This window comes from Sus scrofa, chromosome 18 (genome assembly GCF_000003025.6).
Source record: "Sus scrofa isolate TJ Tabasco breed Duroc chromosome 18, Sscrofa11.1, whole genome shotgun sequence".
Lineage (NCBI taxonomy): Eukaryota > Metazoa > Chordata > Mammalia > Artiodactyla > Suidae > Sus > Sus scrofa.
Window position 1 is genome coordinate 537,522 of NC_010460.4, and position 17,912 is coordinate 555,433.

At 50.1% G+C, this 17,912-nt stretch overlaps 1 protein-coding gene across 4 annotated transcripts in view; it reads right to left on the reverse strand.

Moving 5' to 3' along the window:
- Nucleotides 1-17,621, reverse strand: part of WDR60 (WD repeat domain 60) — a 47,980-nt gene extending 30,359 nt beyond the window's left edge. For 2 of the 4 annotated variants that reach the window (XM_021079027.1, XM_021079025.1), the window contains exons 1-5: nucleotides 16,346-17,620; nucleotides 8,095-8,148; nucleotides 7,084-7,486; nucleotides 5,577-5,665; nucleotides 3,345-3,638 (exon numbers count right to left, since the gene is read on the reverse strand). In XM_021079027.1, coding sequence (XP_020934686.1) covers nucleotides 3,345-3,638; nucleotides 5,577-5,665; nucleotides 7,084-7,486; nucleotides 8,095-8,148; nucleotides 16,346-16,360 — 855 coding nt within the window. In that variant the 5' untranslated portion in view covers nucleotides 16,361-17,620. Of the gene's footprint in view, nucleotides 1-3,332; nucleotides 3,639-5,576; nucleotides 5,666-7,083; nucleotides 7,487-8,094; nucleotides 8,149-16,345 lie in introns of all 4 variants that reach the window. The other 2 variants (XM_021079024.1, XM_021079026.1) reach the window with 2 other exon arrangements.

The window sequence follows — 17,912 nt, forward strand, 5'->3', positions numbered from 1 at the left end:
TCGTGGCGCAGTGGTTAACGAATCTGACTAGGAACCATGAGGTTGCGGGTTCCGTCCCTGCCCTTGCTCAGTGGGTTAACGATCCGGCGCTGCCGTGAGCTGTGGTGTAGGTTGCAGACGCGGCTCGGATCCCGCGTTGCTGTGGCTCTGGCGTAGGCCGGTGGCTACAGCTCCGATTCAACCCCTAGCCTGGGAACCTCCATATGCCATGGGAGCGGCCCAAGAAATGGCAAGAAGACAAAAAAAAAAAATTCCAACTCTACTTCTAAGAAATTATTCCTGAATACAATCAGACACATACTAAGATTTTCAATCTGTCATCATAGACTAATATATAACACCAAAAACTTACTGACCTGTTCAATAATAGGTCACTCATAAATAAATGAGGTATTCTTACTGTACAGCACAGTGAATCATAACCAATCTCTTCCGATAGAACATGATGGTAGAATGAGAAAAAGTATGTACATAGATGCATGACTAGGTCACTCTGCTATACAGCAGAAACTCACACAACATTGTAAATCAACTATACTTTAAAAATTTTTAAATAAATAAATAATGTTATGACCACAACACAATACCAGAAGGCTATTACATGTCCCAGTATTAAAAAAGTGGTACTCAAAAGAAAAAAAAGGAGTTCCCGTTGTTGCTCAGTGGTTAATGAATCGGACTAGGAACCATGAGGTTGCGGGTTCAATCCCCGGCCTTGCTCAGTGGGTTGAGGATCCGGCATTGCCGTGAGCTGTGGTGTAGGCTGCAGACACGGCTTGGATCCCGTGTTGCTGTGGCTCTGGGGTAGGCTGGTGACTAGAGCGCTGATTCAACCCCTAGCCTGGGAACCTCCATATGCCATGGGAGCGGCCCTAGAAAAGGCAAAAAGACAAAAAAGGGGGGGGGGACTCACAGAGTTCCTGTCATGGCTCAGAGGTAATGAATCCAACTAATAGCCATGAGGATGCAGGTTCAATCCCTGGCCTTGCTCAGTGGGTTATGAGACAGACGTGTTGCCATGAGCTGTGATATAAGTCACAGACACGGATCGGATCTGGCGTTGCGGTGGCTGTGGTGTAGGTCGGCAGCTGCAGCTCCGATTCAACCCCTGGCCTGGGAACTTCCATATGCTGCAGGTGTGGCCCGAAAAAGCAACAACAAAAAAGTATTTCCCAGAATAAAAAGAAAAATTAGCACTATTTCCAATTTTGCATATTTAGAAAGTTCATGGCAACGGACTGCAAGGAAATACAAACACATCACAGAATAGACTCTCTCTGAGTTTGCGATCATGGGTAATTTTTTCTTGGTTTTTCTTTTTATTCTTCCTGTACTAAAAAAAAAAATTCTTTCCTGGGAGTTCCCGTTATGGTTCAGCGGAAATGAATCCAGCTAGCATTGATGAGGATGCGGGTTCAATCCCTGGCCTCACCCAGTGAGTCAAGGATCTGGCATTGCTGTGGCTGTGGTGTAGGCCGGCAACTACAGCTCCGATTCAACCCCTAGCCTGGGAACTTCCACATGCTGCGAGTGCAGCCCTAAGAAGCCAAAAAATAAAAATAAGAGATAAAAATAAATCTTTCCTTGCCACAGGTGTGGCCATAAAAAGAAAAAAAAAAAACCTTTCCAAAATCAAGCAGAAAAAAGTATAATTACAGGTTAAACAGGAAGAACAGTCTGGCATAGGTCTATAAAATAGAGTGGAATGGAAAAAGAATGAACTCGGCAGTGCTACGCAGGAGAAAACTATGATTCAGTGGCCATCTAGATCGAAAGGAGAAAAGGCAATCAGGTCAATTATCAGAATTACATTTAAGTGGAAAAGAAGACCAAGCAGTGGAAGCGCCTGGACCAGGCGACTCGGCCAGGGCGGGCCGCCTGTCGCCAGATTCCTGGTCCACACTGTGGGGGCTGCTTAGGAGGCTCCTGCACCATAAACAACGTTCACAGAGACGGACCGCTGTGTGCCTAGACCCAGGAGCAGGGCGGGGTGCAGGCGCGCAGCTGCACGTCAGGCTGGACTCCCCCACTAGAGAAGTCAGCCCTGGTGCGCAACTTGGAGACCCTGCGTTGCATGGGTTACACTCAACCATGCCCTCCCCACCCCTAACTGAAAACTGGAGGGGGCACATGTCATTAAAACAACGAGTCAAAATGCAGACAAAGGAGTTCCCGTTACTGCTCAACGGGTTAAGGACCCGACAGAGTCGCCATGAGGATGCGGGTCCGATCCCTGGGCTTGCTCAGTGGGTTAAGGATCCAACCCACAAGCTGTGGTGTAGGTTGCAGGTGCAGCTCGGATCCCGCCTGGCTGTGGCTGTGGTGTAGGCTTCAGCTCTATCTCCGACTGGACCTCTAGCCAGGATCGTCCATAGGCCGCAGGGGCGGACATAAAAAGAAAAACAAAACAAAACAAAATGCATAGAGAGGGAGTGAGCCATAGCTTGGAAGAGCACTCATCTCCAGGAACAGACGTCCTGGCACAATTCTCCCCAGGGCACCTCACGGTTACCCTGGCAGTAAGTGCACCTACCACCAGGCTAAAACCGTAACTAAGGAGAAGGGTCCTCTGAGTCCTCGAAAGCACAGAAAACATTCACCACATGATGCTCGCCAGTCACTCCTGATATTATTACACTACAAACTCATTTGCTTCTTTCTTTTCTGCAGGGCTTCTGCAACGGAATACAAGGGCCATGAAAACAAAAACCTTTCTTTGGTTCACAGCTGTGTCCTGAGCACATAGAACAAACAGGGGCCAGTTCACCCTTTAAAAAATACCAGCTTCCTTTTTTAAGGTTAAATGTCAAACGTTTATGCTAGATTTCTGAATACATGTTAAAAATATGACCTAGGACTTCCCAGCGTGGTGCAGTGGTTAACAAATCCGACTAGGAACCACAAGGTTACGGGTTCGATCCCTGGCCTTGCTCAGGGGGTTAAGGATCCGGCGTTGCCGTGAGCTGTGGTGTAGGTCGCAGACAGGGCTCAGATCTGGCGTTGCTGTGGCTGTGGTGTAGGCCGGCGGCTACAGCTCTAATTGGACCCCTAGCCTGGGAACCTCCATATGTCGAGGGAGCAGCTCAAGAAAAGGCAAAAAGACAAAAATAAAATAAAAATAATAATAATAATAAAAATGACTTAATCCAAAGATCCCACGTGACACCTTCCCGGTCAGTAACCTCTGCACGCTGACGACGGGACACAGACCTGAACTTGATCTTCACCCAGGTCACTGCCTGTAGGCAGCAAGCCCCGCCCAGCCCGGCCTGGCCGTGGTCAGTGGTACCCTCCCCGGAGCTGGGCTGGGGCGGCTGAGAGCAAGGATGCACCTGAAACCACACCTTGGCCTCCCTCCTCCTGGGCTCCTTCTTGTCCACGTGGCCTCGGGGCTTCTCGTCATCAACGTGAAAGCCTTCTTTACGGCGTTTTTCTTTGTGTCTGTCTTCCCCCTCCTTGTCAGAGAACGAGTGACTTTTCTCCTTCGAGTACTTGTCTCTTTTCTCCCGTGTGCTGCTTTTTTCGTGATGATGTTTCCTTCCTTGGTCTGGCTCTTTCGGCTTCCTGTGTCGTCGCTCGTCTTCCTCCTTGTACAGCCAGTACTTGAGGGGGTTGTCTCTGCTGTCACCATACTGCAGCTTTGAACAGGACATTGGAAACACATGAGGCCGTGAAACAGGAGCTGGTTATGGCCCAGGTGCCTCCACTGCCTGGCCCGCTGCGGCCTCCTCCCCAACCCACCCGCTGGAGGTCGGAGGTCGATGGGCCCCTGGGCTGAGAACTGCTGGGACTTGCTAGGCCAGGTCAGCCAGGCCCTGTTTCTCCCTGACACCTCAAGGAAACCTTAGCTGGAGGCGCTGAGCTCTGCTGGAGTAGAGAGAGAGGATTGTTAGAACAGCGGGGCAGGAGGCAGAGGCTGGAGCAAGGAGATTGCAGGCCGAGTCTGTGGACCAGCAGAGTAGTCGGGAGCTCTGAGCAGGCAAGACAGGGGCTGAACTCTGCGGAGTGAGGATTCCACCGTTAAAAACTTATGAGGACCCAGAACAAAGCCCAGGTGACTGCTCACGTAGCCCCGGGGCGGGGAGACCGCTGCGCGAGCATCGCAGCAACAACCAAAATGAGAAAAGATGCCCCTGACGACGCCATGATTTTAAACTTTCCTATAAAAGTAAATCTCCACAGTAAAACAAAGAGCAAACAGAAAACTAGCCTAGATGACTAGCAGAGCGTTCACCTTTAAGGGACCCCTTAATTAACAAGTCACCCCACCAGAGAGGTGAGCAGACGTAACATGACAGTAACTAAACACAGAGCAGTAAACCCTTTTACAAAAGGCCCTGTTCTTGCGAATCACATTAGCAAATATTAAAAATTGTGATAATGCCCAGTTGCTACTTAGGACAGGTGGAATCGTAGCCTGATATAAATAATTACAGCTCTAAGGTACAGCAAATAGAGTATGTGTCTTAAGCTCCCAAGGTCACTTCCAGAAACTAATCATGAGGAAATGATTGTAAATAAATGCAAGAAGGTTATACCATGAATGTCTTTATAATAAAAAAGAATTTAGGAGTTCCCTTGGTGGCGCAGTGGTTAGCAAATCCGACTGGGAACCATGAGGTTGCGGGTTCGATCCCTGGCCTCGCTCAGTGGGTTAAGGATCTGGCGTTGCTGTGGCTGTGGTGTAGGCCGGTGGCTACGGCTCCAACTGGACCCCTAGCCTGGGAACCTCCATATGCCGTGGGAGTGTTCCTAGCAAAGGCAAAAAGACAAAAAAAAAAAAAAAAAAAAAGAATTTAGAAGCAACTAAGCGTCCAAAAAAAGCAGATGTGTCTCAAAAACTATGACATGTCCATATCACTGAATATTGCATTACGCAGCCACTAAAATATCATAGAGAGAGCAAGGACAGTTTAGAAAAAATGTTCAAAATGTATTCATAACTATGAGTTACTGTCATACTGCTGTAAAACAGCAAAATACAGTTTTACTGTTATAAGACAGTAAAAATCCAAGCTAAGAAAAAATGTTTCCAGAGTTTCCACCACGGCTCAGTGGTAACGAGCCTGACTAGCATCCGTGAGGATATGGGTTTGATCCCTGGCCTCGCTCAGTGGGTTAAGGATCCGGTGTTGCTGTGAGCTATGGTGTAGGTCAGAGACAGGTTTGGATCCCGAAATGCTGTGCCTGTGGTGTAGGCCGGCAGCTGCAGCTCCAATTCAACCTCTAGCCTGGAAGCTTCCATATGCCGCAGGTGCGGCCCTAAAAAAAAAAAAAAAAAGAAAAAGAAAGAAAGAATAAAGTTCCCATGTACGTATCCTACCCATAAACCTGTAGGACATTAAACTTGCTCAGTAACTATCTCCGGGTGGGCACCAGTTTTTATTTCCTTATTGTTGATTTGTGTTTTCTAAGTTTTTCAAAAGAACCAAGAGTCACTCCTGGAATCAGAGACACATGCTTGCCTGTGAGAATTTAGTGCCTGAGAACCGTCCTAGGTCTCAAGTCCTGCTTGGCAGTGTCTCCAGGAAGGCTGCTGACGCCCTGCCCTGCCAGGCACACCCTTGCCCACCTACCTTTCTTTCCCGGTATCTTCTTTCTCTCTCGTCTCCTCTTTCAGAGTCTTCGTCTCTCAGGTCCCTCTCTTCAACTCTTGCTTTACTTACTAGAAAAATAAAACGTATTTTTAATACTCCCCAACTTCAGCACTTTAAAATTCTAAGGTCCTGCTGCAGCCTTTACTGCACATGTTACATAGCAACATATATGCAAACATAGTCTCTGAGTAAAACACATGCTCCAGCCTCAAGAATGGAAAGGTCCTGGAGTTCCCGTCTTGGCGCAGGGGTTCACGAATCCGACTAGGAACCATGAGGTTGCGGGTTCGATCCCTTGCCTTGCTCAGTGGGTTTAGGATCCGGCGTTGCCGTGAGCTGTGGTATAGGTCACAGCCATGGCTCAGATCCTGCGTTGCTGTGGCTGTGGTGTAGGCTGGGGGCTACAGCTCCAATTGGACCCCTAGCCTGGGAACCTCCATGTGCCGCAGAAGTGGCCCAAGAAATGGCAAAAAGACAAAAAAAAAAAAAAAAAGAACAAACAAGACCAGGCAGCAATCAAACATGAGTGATCTGAAAAATTGGAAAACTCATTAAAAAATACCACGACAATCAAAATAATACTCCTAGAAAGAGGCAGTGGCCAGTAAGCTGGTCACTGCTACACTTAGTGACAACGCGTTGACCAGCGTTGACCAGCCCTGCCCCGTGGTGGACACGGCCGGAACCTGAGCTCCCGCAGCAGGAGGGGAGCACAGATGGGGCCCGGAGGCCTCACGCCCACAATGTGGGATTCTGAGAGTTACTACAGGTTCTTCTAGTATATTCCTTTTCCATTTATGTTGGCTAGTTTACATTTTTTATAGGAAGTATATACTCTTTGTATAATAAAAAAATAATGAAGATACTTCTATTTGGGGAAGGAAAAACATGTATTGAATTCCTAGGAATTTGGTCAAATATTATTTAAATATTGCTTAAAACAAATCTGCCGCTGGAGGAACTCTTTTTTATCAATGAGCGTAATTTTTGTTTATTTAGTGTGGATTGAGACAATAAATCTAGAATATATTTCAAGAGTAAAACTCCAGCCAATGACAGAGCTGTCACTCCTCTCATTCCCTGAAATGTTTTAAAAACCTCCAAACTAAGCAGTGAGATGTTCACATGCATACACCCAGGGCCTCTGATGTCGTGGCCAAAGCCAAGACCTTTATAAAGACTGACAGCGGAGTTCCCGTCGTGGCGCAGGGGTTCACGAATCCAACTAGGAACCATGAGGTTGCAGGTTCGATCCCTGGCCTTGCTCCGTGGGTGAAGGATCCAGCGTTGCCGTGAGCTGTGGTGTAGGTCACAGACGCGGCTCGGATCCCACGTTGCTGTGGTTGTGGTACAAGCCGGTGGCTACAGCTCCGATTGGACCCCTAGCCTGGGAACCTCCATGTGCCGCAGGAGTGGCCCAAGAAATGGCAAAAAAGACAAGACAAAAAAAAAAAAAAAAAGAAAAAAGATGGAGAGAGACATGGACCTGCCCGCCTGCGCTCCGGCCTGTCGGGCGGCGGCCACCCTCGCACCTCGCGGCCCAGCAGGTGGTGGTGCACGGCCACCTGCCTCAGCTCCTCCCGCCGAGCCCGGCGCTCTCGCTCCTTCTCCTTCTCGCGGTCCTTCCCTCTGCCATGGGCCTTCTCGGCCTCCTGCTCCCGGTGTCTCTCCTTGGCCTTGTCCCTGTCCTTCCTCCTGTCCCTGTCCCCATGGGGGTGCTCCCGGGGAGCAGGGCCATCCCTCCCAGACACCCTGTCTCGGTGCCTGGCGTCCTGGTCTGGGTCCCTGGGTTTGTGCTCTTTGTAGTCTGTGAGGTCCGCTTCTGATTCCTTGGGCAGCTTCTTGTCTCTGTGTTTCTTCTCGTCCTTGGAGCTGGCTGACTGCGCCGCCTAAACGAGGGAGAGGGAGCAGGTCTCTGAGCCTGAGGGTCACACCCACTCGAGGGCCCTAAAAGGCGCCAGCAGGAGAGGCCTGCATGCAGACGCTGGGACCCCAGAAGTAGATCAGATGGGGCAGCCCCAAGACTTACAGGGACAGCTGCTGTGCTAGCAGATCAAACCACAAGTGCCCCATGGACCAGGAGGAACAGAAAGAGAGCCGAGGCCATGCCTACACTCTCTGCGACACCAACCGCCAGGCCCCTCAAGAACAAGGAACCTCATCATAAACTCTCAGGGGGTCTTGATCACAGCCCATCAGACCCTGAGGGACACGCGCACATGCATACAGCCTGAGCCCTGAACCCCCAACAGGAGCCTGGCTGAGCTGGAAGGAGGCTGGGCGGGGCTGGGCGGGGACGGAAACCCCACCCCAGGAGGTTCTGGAACAATTCACCACAGGGCTTTACCTCGGAGTCAAAACAACTCTGAGTTGAGCCACACATAAGCAGAACTGTGCAGAGCTGAGGATCAGGTAAACCCGCCCAAGATAACCACCCAGGGTCTAAGCAGACCCCAACTCAAATTTTTTCCCCCAAATCTTTAAAATACATTATTACCCAAAGGTGTTTTCTGAGGTCATCTGCTTTCCAAGTATCATCTTTGGTTCTCCTCTAAAAAAAAAAAAAAAAAAAGTATAAAGTTAGAATTTTTTAAGTTTAAAATATCTTTTCTTTTTTTTGGGGGGGGGCCTTTTTGGGGCTACACTCGTGGCATACGGAGGTTCCCAGGCTAGGGGTCGAATCGGAGCTAGAGATGCTGGCCTACACCACAGCCACGGCAATGCCAGATCCGAGCCGTGTCTGTGACCTACACCATAGCTCAGGGCAACACAGGATCTTTAACCCACTAAACAAGGCCAGGGATCGAACCCACATCTTCAAGGTTCCTAGTAGAATTTGTTTCCACTGCGCCATGATAGGAACTCCTAAAATATCTATTTTTTTAATGCTCTAGTCAGCTGCTTTTTCATCAGGCCAGTGTAGTCAATGGCAATTAGTCCTTGATATGCCAGAAATTATTGTCTATCTACGGGAATAAAAGGTTTTTAAATTTTAAAAAAGATTTTTAAAATTGCCCACAAATGCAGAAGAGCAAAACAGACATTTCTCCAAAGAAGACACACGGGTGGCCCAAAAACACATGAAAAGATGTTCAGCGTCACTCATCATTGCAGAAATGCAATCCAAGACTACTATGAGGACAGACGGCCCACAGGCACGTGAAACAATGCTCAGCATCCCTGATTATTAGAGACATGCACATCAAAACTACCAGGAGATACCACCTCACACCAGTCAGAATGGCCATCATTCAGAAGTCCACAAATAACAAGTGCTGGAGGGGGTGTGGAGAAAAGGGAACCCCGCCTGCACTGTTGGTGGGAATGTAAACTGGTACAGCTGCTATGGAGAACAGTATAGCGGTACCTTTGAAAACTATACACAGAACTACCACATGACCCAGCAATCCCACTCCTGGGCATATATCCGGACAAAACTCTACTTAAAAGAGACACATGCACCCGCATGTTCATTGCAGCACTATTCACAACAGCCAGGACATGGAAACAATCCAAATGTCCATCGACAGATAACTGGATTAGGAAAATGTGGTATATATACACAATGGAATACTACTCAGCCATAAAAAAGAATGACATAATGCCATCTGCAGCAACATGGATGGAACTAGAGAGTCTCATACTGAGTGAAATAAGTCAGAAAGAGAAAGACAAATACCGTATGACATCACTTATATCTGGAATCTAAGATACAGCACAAATGAACCTGTCCACAGAAGAGAAAATCACGGATTTGGAGAATAGGCTTGTGGTTGCCCGGGGAGAGGGGTAGGGAGTGGGAGGGATCAGGAGCTTGGGGTTAACAGATGCAAACTATTGCTCTTGGAATGGATTTACAATGAGATTCTGCTATGTAGCACTAGGAACTATGTCTAGATACTCACAACATGACAATGGGAGGAAAAATTATGTATACATGTATGTGTAACTTGGTCTCCATGCTGTACAGTTAAAAAAAAATAAAAAATAAAAAAAAGACTACTATGAGGTATCACTCACACTATCCAGAATGGCCATCATCAAAAAGTCTACAGACAATAAATGCTGGAGAGGGTGTGGAGAAAAGAGAGCCCTCCTACATTGCTGGTGGGAGTGTAAATTGGTGCAACCACTACTGAAAAGAGTATAGGTTCCTCAGAAAACTAACAAGAGAGCTACCACATGATCCAGCAATCCCACTCCTGGGGCATCGATCTGGAGAAAACCATAATTTGAAAAGACATGTGTATCCCAATGCTCACAACAGCACTATTCACAATGGCCAAGACATGGAAGCAACTTAGGTGTCCATTGATAGACGCATGGATTAAGACGACGGGGTGCATATACGCAATGGAATATTACTCAGCCATAAAAAAGAATGAAATAATGCCATTTGCAGCAACATGGATGCAACTAAAGATTCTTGTACAAAGAAACAAGTCAAAGACAAATATCACATGCTATCATTTACATGTGGAATCTAAAAAAATGATACAAATGAACTTATAAAACAAAAACAGACTCACAGATTTACGGAACAAACGAATGGTTGCCAAAGGGGAAAGGGGGAGTGGAGGAATAAATTAGGAGTTTAATATATACACATGACCCAATAGAAAATATATATCAACAAGGACCTATGGTAGAGCACAGAGAACTCTCCTCAGTACTCTGTAATAACTTATATGGGAAAAGAATCTAAAAAAGAATGGATATGTATTTACCTGTATAACTAAATCACTTTGCTGTACACCTGAAACCAACACGACACTGTAAATCAACTATACTCCAATGTAAAATAAAACTGAAATTAAACCGAAAACAATTACCCACAAAGTGATCCTGGCTACTTCCTAACATTCTGTCCCAGCCCCACCTCCCCTCCATGGACTCAGCACCCACTCCTCTAGGAATCTGGGCCTGGCAGGTGCTTCTTCAGGTGCCAACACAGTCCCCGGCCTCGAACAAGACACAGCTGGGTGACAATAAAAACCAACCGCGATGGCTTCTGATAGAGAACAAGAGAAATCTATCCTGACCCCTTCCCTTCCCGAGAAACACTGCCTAAAGGACACAAATACAGGAGAATTCAGCAGTGCAAATATTGAGCAAAAGCAGTACAAATGAAAAACAAAACCATTTTCATGGATGAGCCACCAAAAATCTTCCTGGTGATGTGAAAATGAGGGAAGCAGAAGACACTTCACGACAGCTCATCAACACTCCAAGGAGAAATAAATAACAGAAATCAGGGCCAAGAATCCAGCCAAAATATAACCACAAAATATCCAGTGCTCTACTCTCGCTAGAAAACGTTATTCTTTTTTTTTGAAAAATTGATCATTTAAAAAAAAACGGGTCCAGCAGTTCCTGTTGTGGCACAGTGGAAACGAATTAGCCTAGTACCCATGAAGATGCAAGCTCCATCCCTGGCCTCGCTCGGTGGGTCAGGGATCCGGCGTTGCCATGAGCCCTGGTGCGGGTCGCAGATGCAACTTGGAACCCACGTGGCTGTGGCAGTGGTGTAGACCGGCAGCTACAGCTCTGATTCGACCCCTAGTCTGGGAACCTCCATATGCCTCGGGTGCGGCCCAAAAAAGCGAGCAAAACAAAACAACCAACCAACCAAAACAACCAAAACGGGTCCACAGTAAGATACAAAGATTGTCAGTGGCAGTTAGCGTCACTGTATCTTACAGCGGTGGAACTTAAAAGCTTTCTCTCTCTCAGTTAACAGCTTTTTCTTTTTCTTTTTTTGTCTTTTTAGGGCTGCTCCCACGGCATATGGAGGTTCCCAGGCTAGGGGTCGAATCGGAGCTGCACCTGCGACCTACACCACAGCTCAAGGCAACTCGGGATCCATAACCCACTGAGCAAGGCCAGGGATCGAACCGGCAACCTCACGGTTCCTAGTCAGATTCGTTAACCACTGAGCCACGACGGGAACTCCCAACGGCTCTTTAAAGAGGTTTAATTTATGCCCTCTGCAAACAAGAGATCCAAAGCCAGGGGAAGTGTGTGCTGCAGGCAGAGCAGAGGCAGGTGGCAGCAGCAGCTCCACAAGGGACGTGCTTGCAGGAAGGCGAGGGGTGAGCACACTGGAAAACCAATCAGAGCGGGGCTCTTATTGATTGTAATTACATTACTTGTGCCCATAAAGTAAACAAACAGACAGACAAAACCCAAAGGCAAGAGATCAACCGAGACCCCAGAATTTTCCATCTGCATCTTACGTTTTCAACAACAAAACCCTAGCTTTGGGCCTTACTGAAGCTTTTCTTTCCTTTTTTTTTCCTTTCAAACGTTTTAAGCTATAAAATGACCCAGAGCTCCTCATGTCACACATGTCCCCAGAAATTCCACATACGCCCCACATGCTCACAACCACGGCTCTTCAGACCAGGAGCTCTGCCGTGGCCTCTGACGGCCAGGGTCCTGCCCTGCGGAGCTGCAGACAAGGCTATTAAGTTCCCTCTCCAGCAAGGAGGCAGTGTCTTCCAGCGAGAGGAACAAATCCCATCCTGAAAACAAAAGGAAACCCCAGGCGAGCTGCCTGAACAGCAAAACCTCCCGCCTCCAGGTGGGCTCCGTCCATCAACAGGTGAACTTGGACTCAGTCCCGGGTGCGTGTCTGCTGCGCTCAGCGCCACGGCACCAGGGAGTGTCCCACGCCGTGTCCCCCAACACACACACCCACACACACGCACATCTCACAGCTCACAAGTCTGCTGCTGCCCAGCACCTTCTAGAACAACGCCCTCAGCTGGACTCACAGCAAGAACCCACACAACAAAGGCCCTCCACCTGCCTCTAGAAAAGAGTGGGTTAAACTGACTTCACCCCCTTCTGTCAGTGCAAGGCTTGTACCTCATCCTGAAATCCATGGGGGTCTAGGAGAAAGATCCCGGGACACAGGGGTGTCAGACCCCAGGCCCAGCCCCAAGCGGGCCGGTCTGGAGGCACCTCTTGGTCCCCAGGAGGCAGAGCCCGCAGACCAGTCCTTCCACCGCAGAGCTCACATCCCTAAGCTGAAGGTTTCACCTGTTCCTCCATCAGGAGTCACCTTGTTTATTCTTGAGCCAGACAGAGGCAGTAAAGCCATGGCCTCACTCTCAGGGCCACCATCGGGCCAAGCATCTCTAGGCAGCAGCCCCTCTGGTCCCGTTTCCTATTTGGAGTGGATCCCCCCCAACCAAACCCCCTGGCCTGCCTGCACACCCCCCGCCCCAGGCTGACAGCCCCAGGCTCTCGAGGTGCCCCACCAGCAAGTGCCACCACCCCAGCCAACTCCCCTGCCTCCACGCCCAGCCCTGCCCCAGCCAAAGCGGCCTGTCCCTGAACCGGGCTCAAGTGAATGAACACCTACAAGAGCGAAGCTGTTGGGTCCACAAACCGTGTGAAAACAGCCATCACTGCTCCATGACCCTGGGGACACGAAGGATCAGTCTCCCGGCACCTCAGCCCCCTGGTCCCAATGGCAGGTGGCCGCCATCCATGCTTAGACCAGATAACCATCTCTGACCGAGTCCTACTCTTTCTCCTAACAGGTGTCCTGCGTTCACCCGCCTGTCCAGTCCCACCACCACCCACAGCCTTGGCCAGACTCTATCTCCTCCCTGTGTCTGCAGCGCCCCTGGCCCAACCCGGGGGTCTGGTTCAGATCAGGGTGGGGTTCCCGCATCAGCAATCGTTCCCCGAAGTATAGGGCCACAGAGGCCGTCCGTCTAGAGGGTAACATACCGACTGGCACATTTGCTAAAAGACCATGAGAGGGGAAGGATGGTTCACACAGAGCTTTAGGGTTGAGACAATTTTCCTTTTGGTGTCTTAATTTTTTAATTATCCCTTACACTAGAATTTCTTTTTTTTTTTTTTTTTGGCTGTACCTGCAGCATGTGGAGTCCACAGGTCAGGGATCAAAACATCAAAATTGCACCTCAGATGCAACCTGTGCCACAGCTGTGGCATCACTGGGTCCTTAACCCACTGTGCCACAAGAGAACTTCCCTAGAAATGTTTTAAATTATCGAATTCTATTCCTCAGGAACCAAGCATGCAGTGCAGCCTATTGCCCTTCATTCTGCTTTCTATTTGCCTGCATGAGTGAAGTTCCTTCCACAGCCACAGTGACGCTGCCGGAGGGGATGGGGTGGACAGGAAGCAACCAGGATTCCTGGTTTCGCCAGAGCTTCCTCCCTGCCCTCACCCCTGTGTTCACAGCCAGGCAGTCTCCGATACTCCAGGTGACAAATGTTGGCCTCTGGCTGCAGCTGGGGGATGCTGCGGCCAGGAGGCCTAAGCTCGCAGCACGCAGTCGGTCTGCAGAAGGGAGGCTGACCTCCAGGGAGTCCTCCAGACTCAGCTGCAGGTCCACCACGGGGAAGGGTCACAGACAAATGTGGCCGCCAGCAGGGGAGGGCTGAGCCCCCGTTCCCATCAGAGCCAGGGTGGCTGGGCCACGAAAGCGTCAGAGCCAGGGAAGGGGAAAATCGCCGGGGGGGGGGGGTCAGTGCCAGCGGGGCCAGGCCACCTCTGTCTGCAAGCTAGCCACCACCCAGGTCCAGGTCAGGATTCCACCTTGCTGACGAGAGTGGGAGGCCAAGGCCCCATCCTGCCTGAGGATCCCATTTCTCAGGCCCCGAGAAAGACACTCCTGGGCTGTGAGGCCATAGACGCCTCAAGGGACAGAAGAAGGTTCACAACTGTAAACTCTGTCCCATGCCCGCCCGACAACCTGTCATTTCAGGGCCGCATTTTCCCAAACAGGACCGCAAAGGGGCTGCCTTCCAGGCGCCGAGTCTCTTTGTGCAAGAGACCCCACCAGTGGGTGGGTGAGGAGCAGCCCCTGGAGCATCCATGCACTTACTCTAAAACATTCAGCCTTTCTGGAAACAGATGGCAGCAGCTCACAGCAAACTGCTGGGACACAGCAATTAGAAGAGGAGGAGTTCGGAGTTCCCATCGTGGCACAGTGGTTAACGAATCCGACTAGGAACCATGAGGTTGCAGGTTCGGTCCCTGCCCTTGCTCAGTGGATTAACGATCCAGCGTTGCCGTGAGCTGCGGTGTAGGTTGCAGACGCAGCTCGGATCCCGCGTTGCTGTGGCTGTGGTGTAGGCCGTGTGGCTACAGCTCCGATTCGACCCCTAGCCTGGGAACCTCCATATGCCGCGGGAGCGGCCCAAGAAATAGCAAAACGACAAAAAAAAAGAAGAAGAGGAGGAGTTCCCATCGTGGCTCAGCGCTAACAAATCCAACTAGTAACCATGAGAACGTGGGTTCAATCCCCGGCCTCGCTCAGTGGGATAAGGATCAGGTGTTGCCGTGAGCCGGGGTGCAGATCTAGCATTGCTGTGGCATAGGCTGGCAGCTGTGGCTCTGATTCGACCCCTAGGCTAGGAACTTTCAAATGCCACAGGTGCGGCCGTAAACAAACGAAAAAAGAGAAGTTCATTTTCTTCCAAGGATAATCTAAAGACAAACACATCCATCCTACTTACATGTGTGTACATAGGTCTATACATGCTCACATGCTTCTTTCAGCTACAAGAATGCATTTCCTTCCTTGGTCCAATCACACTGCTTATCTCTGCAGTGACCATATGATAACTGATGACACTCGGACCTTATAAAGGAGGAGCCCACTTCAAGCAAACAAAAGGAGTGGCTTTGAGGATCTGGTCTCATTCCTGTCCCTGCACCACCGAGAACTTTCCTGGAACTGCACCATACCCAAGGACACCACCAGCCATCAAAGCAGCACCTGCCAGCTGCAAGGACAGCAACCAAGCCTTGCTTAACAAGCACCCTCACTTCTGATCGGCTCCAATTATAAATGACAAACAGCGCATGTAGCCAACTGTAACCTTGCAATTTTTTGCCTTTATGAGCCTCCCCTACTTTGCAGTCAGGGGAACACAGTCCAAGCGCTTCTGGAACTTTCTCCTGGACCGCACTCATAACAAACGCCAAATATTTTATTTCAATCAGGTCTCCATTGTTAAAATATTGGTTAACACTTTTAAAACATTCTATAAACAATCATAGAAAAGTTAGGGTATAACGTATGAAAATGGAAGGGAACAGTGTAGATGACAGGGGTCAGGAAGTTGGCATGCTTCAAATGGAGGGCAGCCAGGGCACTAACTTTCTTTCTTTTTTTTTTTTGTCTTTTTGCCTTTTCTAGGGCCGCTCCTGCGGCATATGGAGGTTCCCAGGCTAGGGGTCCAATCGGAGCTGTAGCCACCGGCCTACACCACAGCTCACGGCAACGCCGGATCCTTCACCCACTGAGCAAGGCCAGGGATCGAACCCTCAACCTCATGGTTCCTAGGCGGATGCGTTAACCCCTGTGCCACGACGGGAACTCCAAAAGGCACTAACTTTCTAATCGACGTTATTAACATCATAAAAGCGAATGATAGAGGAAAAAAATAGGAAGATAGGATGAAAAATACGCAAACAAAATTTCTCATTTGTTAGCGGGAATCCAGACAGCAGAAGAACGACAAATAAGTTACTGAGTTAATAACACAGCTCTGGGCACTTTTATGTATTGAACTTCATCCAGTCCCACTCGTACCGTCCCATTTTATTCGGTAAGAAATAAGACACGTCGGTAACTTTGCCACGGTAGCACCGCGCAGCTAGAACTCTAGCCCCGGGCCTGGGGCGCCCTCCGACGGCGAGGAAGGGGCGGTACTGGCGGGCACGAGCCTCCCCGCGCGGTGTCCGCACGCACCCACCTTTCCCGGCTCCATCGCCGCCTGCAGGCCCGGGCGGCCGCGCTGCCCTCGGCCCGGCCAGGCTCCGGAAAGAGACCGCCGGACGCCCGCACCCTCCTCCCAGCAGGCGTCCCGCCTCCTAGCAACCGGCAGGCGGGGCAACGGAACTCTTGCGACCGCCCGCCCCGCGGGCCCCGCGGCCGTCCCCGCTGCGCCTGCGCCTCCCCGCCTCCTAGCAACCGACAGGCGGGGCAGCGGAGCGCCGAGCACCACCGGCCCGGCGTGCCCCGAGGCCGCCCCCACTGCGCCTGCCCGTCCTCGCCTCCTAGAAACCGGCAGACCAGAGCAGAGGAGCGCCGAGTGACCACCGATTGGGATCTGCTCCCTGCCCAGAGGGAGGGGTCTCGGAAGAAGGCAGTTCCGGCCGGACTCCCGCCCTCCAGCCGGGTGGGATATTTGGTTCGAGGGCTGGGTTCTTCCGCCCGGTCGGAGGCCCAAAGGCCTGCGAGGCGGGTCCGCCGGCAGGACCGGAGCTGCAAAGGGGAAACAGGCACGGCTGCAAGGGCCGGCGGCTCCTCAACCTGCCAAAGTGCCTTTGGAAGAGGGAGCTGAGCTCAGACTTCGGGCAGGCAGCTTAGGGAGCTTTCCCTGTGCCGTCGTTTGATGGGACACACTCTGCAGGATTGGCAGGAATCGAAAAGTTTTTGAAAACGCAATCTTTGAAAGACTCAGTTTTTATACAGAGCAAGAGACGAGAGGCCATAGACGCCTCAAGGGACAGAAGAAGCGTTCACAACTGTAAACTCTGTCCCATGCCCGCGCGACAACCTGTCATTTCAGGGCCGCATTTTCCCAAACAGGACCGCAAAGGGGCTGCCTCACATTCCGCTGAGATGCAGAATGTGTCTTAATAAAGTATTAAGTATTAATACACATTGCAGCATGCGTGTGCCTGACCTGACTTCATACTGTGGCTGAGGTCTTGAACCTCACAGACAACGACCTGAAGCTTTTCCAGCAACAGCTGTCTTCTCGGCCAACAGAGTGACACAGAGAATAAACTTTGGCATCAGACTACCCACCAACCTAACTGTGAGTTTAGTATTAAGACACATTCTGCATCTCAGGTTTATTTTACCCCAACTGTTTTATTTGACGCTTAAAGTAAAAGCCAAACTTAAATATGCAGGACTGGAGAAGTGTGGGTCCCACTCCAGGGATGCACGTTAAAACTGACATTTACCTCTGGTTCTGCAAACTGTTTCGTGTTTGTTTAGTCTGCAAATGTTGCTTAGAAAAGATTCCACTTACCGTTGAGAGAGAGAAAGAAGGTGTTCAGATCCTGTGCTAAGACATATGGGTGAGTGTATCATTAGGGGGGTCTGTGTTTTTTTTCGTTTTGGGCTTGGTTTTGTTTTGTTTTGTTTCTTGGCCCCGCCCCAGGCTGTGGCAGTTCCTCAGGCCAGGAATGGAACTGGCGCCACAGCAACGAGGAAGCTGTTGTGACAACAGGGCTCCTTAACCTGCTTTGCCACAAGGGAATTCCTGGGGTCTGTGCTTTTGACATCATGGTTTTCCTCTAGACACA